The 6,789-nt window shown below is 45.3% G+C and overlaps 1 protein-coding gene across 1 annotated transcript; it reads right to left on the bottom strand.

Moving 5' to 3' along the window:
• Nucleotides 1–2,719: 2,719 nt before the first annotated feature.
• Nucleotides 2,720–6,464, bottom strand: LOC120238203 (HLA class II histocompatibility antigen, DM alpha chain). The gene is made up of 5 exons (XM_039241840.1): nucleotides 6,360–6,464; nucleotides 4,557–4,841; nucleotides 3,667–3,945; nucleotides 3,306–3,434; nucleotides 2,720–2,966 (listed from the first exon to the last, which is right to left on the bottom strand). Exons 1-5 carry the CDS (start codon nucleotides 6,445–6,447, stop codon nucleotides 2,962–2,964), a joined length of 786 nt encoding a protein of 261 aa, XP_039097771.1. The 5' UTR covers nucleotides 6,448–6,464; the 3' UTR covers nucleotides 2,720–2,961.
• Nucleotides 6,465–6,789: the final 325 nt, after the last annotated feature.

The following is a 6,789-nucleotide window of genomic DNA, read 5'->3' as shown; positions in this document are numbered from 1 at the left end:
ATAAATAAATATTTCCATTCAGGGAAGGAATATGTACAAATTTAACTGAAGAGCAGCAAACTAGAAGAAGACATTTGCAATATTTATACTGACATAAAAATGTTACATGGACTATATAAGAAATCCCCACAAATTCACAAGAAGACAAGAAAATGTAATTTTAAAAATAGACAAAAGATATGAATCAGCAACTCACATAGAGAGAAACCCATGAAAAGATGACCAATCTCAGCAGTAATACAGGAAAGGCAAATTAAAAGGAAATACCACTTTATATCAACCCAGTTACCAACATTTGAAAGTCACATAATTTCAAGTGTTAGTGATGATAAAGGAAAATGAGAACCACCTTGGTCTGCTGATGAAAGGATAAACTGTTTATGATCCTTGAATTGTATAAATTACAAGCTAGTTGTGTGAAAAAAAATTACATATGAAACAAGGCAGCTTGTCCTTGAGAGGATAGTCTGAGGTGAAGTGCATTAAGTCTTAGAAAAATCTCAGTAAAGATCAGTTAAGGTTGCAGGAGGGGCGCTAGGCTAGCTCAGTGGGAAGAGCATGTGACTGAGACGGAAGCTTGATCTCAAGCTCTTGAGTTCAAGATCCACGTTGGGTGTGGTTAGTAAATAAACATAAAAAAAAAAAAAGGCTACAGGATTAGGGATATGTTCTTGGAAGGAATGGAACTTGGGTTGGAGTTGGTTAAAATGGGAACAAGGGAAGCAGAATGCAGAAGGTATTCCAGTGAGAGGAAAAGCCTGGACAAGTGCCCTAAGGTGAACACAGACATGATACTGTCAAGAAAGAGCGATGAAACTGGATTCCTTCAAAAACAGGATTCCTGCTGGGAAAAGGGACACCAGAGACCATGGAGAGGGTCTCCAATGCTTCTCGAGGATTGCAAGAGACAGTATCATAAAATGTTTGATCAGACAGCATCTAACACAAGCCTATCATTTCACAGTTGAGGAATTTGAGGTGATGTGACTTGTCTAAATTTACACAGCATAATAAAAGCAGTTTGAAGACTTGACTGGCAAGAAACCTCTGGATAAGTTGGAAAACAGAAATCAGGAAGAACTATAAAGCAATAAGAGACAGATGTAGAATGGTAAAGAGAAAAGAAAAAGAAAAACATCTTAAAGAGAGAAACTGCAATACTTGAACATAGGTTCCAGAAAAGAGAAACTCAATGATGATGCAAAATTCCCTGTGGAAACCCTTGCTCAATTATTGAGCAACTTTTCCATGTGCCGAACACTATTCTAAGCCTTCTACAGATAATAACTTATTTAGGCTTCACAACAGCCCAGTTATCATTACTCTTTTCAGAGAAAATAATATGAAGGCACAGAGAGGTTAGGTAACTTGCCCAAGGGCACACAGGTAAAATTTTTACAGTCGCAAATGGATTCCCAGCAGTCTGATTTTTGAGAACATACTCTTAAGAAGTAGGCATGCGGCTATTAAAAATGAGATGGTTTAGGAGCACCTGGGTAGCTCAGTCGGTTGAGTGTCCGACTTCAGCTCAGGTCGTGATTTCATGTTTCATGGATTGAGCCCCATGTCTGGCTCTGTGCCGACAGTTCAGAGCCTAGAGCCTGCTTCAGATTCCGTGCCTCCCTCCCTCTTTGCCTCTCCTCCACTCGCACTCTGTTTCTTTTCCTCTTTCAAAAATAAAATTAACATTAAAAAACTTTTTTAAAGAAATGAGATGGTTTAGGGACGCCTGGGTGGCTCAGTCAGTTAAGCACCTGACTCTTGATTTTGGCTCAGGTTTGTGTGTTCAAGCCCCTCGTCAAGCTCTGCGCTGACAGCACTGAGCCTACTTGAGGTTCTCTCTCTCCTTCTCTCCCTCCTCCCCTGCTCATACACATACACTCTTAAAATAAATAAACTTTTTTAAAAAGGAAAAAAGAAAAGAAAGAAATGAGATGGTTTGGAGGAGGTGCCAATTCCTGGGAATTGGATATTTCCCCTTAGATTAGATGCTGGTACAATGTGAAGAACAGACTCTCTGACCAATGCCAAAATAATTTCACTCTTGACTTTAATTCCACCCCCTCCTCCAAAGCAACTCCCAGGCCCTGAGGAAAGCAAGATGCAAAGTAATATGACAGTAAGAAAGCGTATGCAATGGAATTTACGACCAGTAGTCACATGTCCCTCACCCCCACTATCTGCTCATAGCAGCATCTACCACAGTTCTCCTTGGATGATCCACTCAAGCCAAAGAACAAATCATTGGAGGGATACATGAACTGTGGGCCCTTCCAGGCTGTTCACACCTCACTTCAGGAGCTTGAATATACAGCTGTCACAGAACCGACATGACTGAGTTAGAATAGCATTTAAAAGCTGATTTTTTCCCCCACTCCTGAGCTCCTGTTTTCCCAGCTATGGTAAAGGTTGAAGGGAGTTACATACTTCTCAAGGCAGCCAATACTAGCCATAAGCATTTTCGTAAACAGTAAAATGAAAAAGAAAAAAAAATCCGCAATCAGCTTTCTCCACTGTTTTGTGTATAGATTGTCAGAAAGTAGCTCTGCCTTCATTTGTTCCATATTTTGCACAAACTGGTAGGAGTAAAAGCCATCATACGGTGCTGAGACCAGGGAACATGAGTTGGCTGAGGAGTTAGGGGTTTCCCCGTTCCCCTCCCTAATCAGGGCAAGCTGCGTTCACGTTAAGGCATGTTGAATTCGAAATGACAACCCACTCAATATTAAAAAATGAGATTTATTGCCCTGAAGTGGGAAGGAATGTGGTCGTGACAGGAAAGCTACTCTGGGTGACAGCAGAGCCCCCAGCTGAGAAACCTGTACATGCCCACACATCCCCCAGGGGCATCCCAGGGACTCCTGCTCTGAGGATGAGGGATCCTGGGCAGGATGTGGGAAACCTGAGCTCCCCCTGCATGCACGGTCGAAGCTGTTGGCACCAGACTGTGGTCAGGAAGAATCAATCTGAGGAGAGAGAAAGATGGAGGAAAGCCATCAGGGGAACCCCCCGTTCCCCAAAAGCCCCTACCTGCCTGCCATGTATCCCACAGAAGTTGATCTCTTTTTGTCCCCAAGTCATCTCCAAGCACCTCTCGTACAACTCCCCATATCACCCATCTCCCACTCAGTCACGCCTGTGACTTGTAACTGCGTGTGTGTAACCAGAACCCATCCTGGAGGATGTCCATGGTGTCCAATACAGGCCTTCCCACTCAACCACAAGATGGCCCTGGCATGCCTTCACAAACAGCACTGTTTGTGGCTCCCATGGCTGGCCCACCCACTCCAGACACCCTGACGTACCACCTGAGCAAGGCTTTCGGAAGTAGACGATGAGGGATAAGCCAACAATGATACCCAGTACACCCAGGCCAAAGGCCACACCACACAGCACATTCTCCAGAAGATCAGAGGGCAGTGCATTATGGGGCACTATGGAAAAAGGGGAGCATGTCAGCCTGGAGCCTGATCGGTGAGGCCCCAACCCCGGTGAATTACTTGGGCATCTAGGATGAAAAAGGAGAAACTGAGGCATGAAAAAGTTGAGATTGATCAGAGTGAGAATGGATTTAAACAAGATCCAAGTAGAGAAAGAAGGCCCTCCCATGGGTCCATCCTTTTTTGTCCCCAAAAAGAATCAGGCTTCCAGGGAGAAGTTTCTCACCCCAAAAGCCAATTGCGGTATAGCTGTCAATCTCATGAGTTACCATGCAGGTGTAAAGGTCAGAGGGTGCTGGTGTGAAGTTTAAGTAAGAAATGGCCTGGAAGGTGAATCCATCTACAGCTGACACAAAAGTGGGCCTGACTCCTTCCACAGGGTCCAAATGATGCTGCCAGTTCACCGTCAACGTGGGTGGGAAGAGATTACTGACAAAACAGACCAGCGTGTTGGGCTTGCCAAACTCCAGGGGCTTCAGCGTGAACATCTCAACAATAGGAAACCCTGGTGGGAGGATTGAGGCGTGAGGGAAGGAAGTAACTAGTTTAGATGGTACCCCTGAGTTTGGAAGGGAAGTGGCATACAGAGGGGAGGGCAGAGACAGAGTGGGGGATGGGCTTTGGGGGAAGAAATGAGGAAGGAGCTGGGGCTCTGAGGGAGGTCTTCTTCCAGGCAAGACCCAGACCTGAACCTAGGGGCAGAGCCAGACCCAGGCCATCCTGGGACCCTCCACCCTGATTCCCTGCAGCACTTTCTGTCTAAACCTCATATGAGCATCTAATCACATGCTAACTTCTTATTGGAACACAGGCAGATCATCAGATACTTTCTTTCTCCCCTTCCATCCTACTGAGCATGGCCAATACAAGCTCTAATATTCAGTAAGCATCAATTGGTCCCTCTTGCGTTCATCAAGTTCAATAGTTTTGAACACCTACTATGTTCTAGGCACATGCCTTTGCCCCAAAACAAAAACAGAGTGCAGATCATAGTTGGTAAGGGGAGACCCAGAAGGCATTAGATGGGCGAGCTGGTGTGAAAGGGAATAATTCACTGTATACATTGAGGAGGTTAAGAATGTAGCCCATCCCTCCACCCCCAGAGACACCCCTGACCTCTAGACACAGGGATTTGCCCTTCAAGTTTTGGTCCTATTTCCTGGATCATAGCCTGGCAGAATGTTTTGTCAAAGAAAATGGCAGAAGTATCTCCAAGCTTCTGAGCCCAGTCAGCAAATTCAGGCAGGCGAGGCACTCGGGTATTCTGGGAAAAGTCGAAGGAGAAAAGCTGGTCTCCATCATAGCTTTCAGAGAGTCCGAAGTTGGGACTCCAGTCCTGGCAGTACATCGTGTGCAGGAATGTGTGGTTTTGCAGATCATCCCGCCACACTGGAGTAAGAGCTGCAAAGGAGACAGAGCACGTCAGGGAAGTGAGAGTCTCCTTCTCCTCTTTAGCTTAGAAAACAGCAAGTCATGCTTCAGACGGAGGACGTAGTGTTGGGGTATAACCCCTTCTTGTGTCTCTTATTTAGGCTTTCCCTCCCAATGGGGGTGAAGAAAGAATTACAGGACCTCTCCAAAACTTCCCCTGCCCATAAAAAGGATAACTGTCTAAAGCTGTAAAAAGTACAATAGGTGTACTTTCTCAAGTGACAGATTCATTTGGGGCACCTGGGTGGCTCAGTCGGTTAAGCATCTGACTTTGGCTTAGGTTATAATCTCTTGATTTGTAGGTTTGAGCCCCCATGTCTGGCTCTGTGCTGACAGCTCAGGGCCTGGAGACTGCTTCGGATTCTGCATCTCCCTCTCACTTGGCCCTCCTTCCCTCCCTCTCTCTATATATATTAAAAATAAGTAAACATTAAAAATTTTTTAAAAATTAAGTGACAGATTTAGAGTCACAATGTTGGTTGTGTGTTTGTGTACTACACAGAGGTATCTGGCCAAGGAAGTAATTGGAAGCTGAAATCTAGCCTGCACTCTGCTCACCAAGCCATGCATCCTGGCACAGACATGCATCCTCCCAAAAAAGATACCTTCACCTAATTCACAGAAAGCCACCAATAGTGACTTGTGAAGGGCCTTGATGGGTTCTCTAGTCTTCGAAGAGGGTAAAGGGATGGTCATGGCCTCCCCAAGCCACAGATGACACTGGCCCCATCCTACCCCCAGACAACATGATAAACTGAAAAACTGATCTCCACAGACTTCTCTTCAGCTACTTCATCAGCACCAGACCTCTCTGAAAACGTCCTCACCTCCCTCAACCCTTTACCCCTGCAGTGTGACAGGACTGGGGGACTGGAGAGTTGCAGAAAATAATCCCTGTTCTTTGAAGCTCCCAGCTAGAATTCCTACACACACACACACACACACACTAGCAGGAAACTTCCTACCCAGTACGTAATACCTAGAATAATTGACATTTAGAGTAAGAGGGATATTCCAGATTATTTTTCCATTCTGCCCCATCCTTTACAGAGAAGGAAACTAAGGACCAATAAAGTTAAGAGAATTTTCAAGAATCACAAGGTGCATTGATGACAGAATGCAGAATAGATGCCTAAATAGAACAGTGAAAGAATATTTGCTTTGTTCAAATCCCAGCCGTGCCACTTTCCAAGTGTGTGAATTTGAACAAGTTACTTAAACTCTCTGAGTCTCATTTTTCCCCATCTGTAAAATGGATATTATAATCTCTGCTTCAAGTGTCTTAAGTAGAATATATAAAGCACCTGACATTGTTTGTCATCCATCCATAGTTGATCTCTTTCCCGACTCTGGTATTGTTTCTACTACTCCGTAATACTTCCCACCACTTACAAAGCACAGGGTTTCAAGTGCAAAGAAGATTTCAAATGCTCTGGGTGGCTCCCTAGGCTCTAACCCGTCAGAAGTCAATGAGAGGTACTGTCATACCTTCAGGGGCACTCCAGGAGTGGGGCAGCAGCCACAGGAGGTGGAACAGCCTTAGCAGTGCAGCTCCCTGCCTCTGCTCATGATCCATATCTTCACACCACACAGTGTGCTAGAAGCTACCAACCAGCTGACCCAGGTCCCAGACTCCTCCCCCAGATCATGTTCCGCCAGCTACTTCCAATAGTTGCGCTTGTCATTTGGCAAAACCAATCACAGAAGCATAGGGTTTAACATCATCAGTTGCTGGGGAGAGACGTGGTGCCAGCAACCTCCTGAAGACTTGGCTCTTTCACCAGGCCAGAATGGGGTGTGTACTCGGACTGAGAGGACAATGGAGGAATGTCTGCCTCCTGCTGGGGAGCCCTATTTAGTATCAAATTGTCAACCTCAGCCAAGAGGAGTCCAACCTAAGCGATGGACTCTTCAGAGC

This window comes from Hyaena hyaena, unplaced genomic scaffold (assembly GCF_003009895.1).
Source record: "Hyaena hyaena isolate Hyena2069 unplaced genomic scaffold, ASM300989v1 scaffold_202, whole genome shotgun sequence".
In the NCBI taxonomy this organism is placed as follows: Eukaryota; Metazoa; Chordata; class Mammalia; order Carnivora; family Hyaenidae; genus Hyaena; species Hyaena hyaena.
This window is presented reverse-complemented; position numbering and strand designations above follow the sequence as displayed.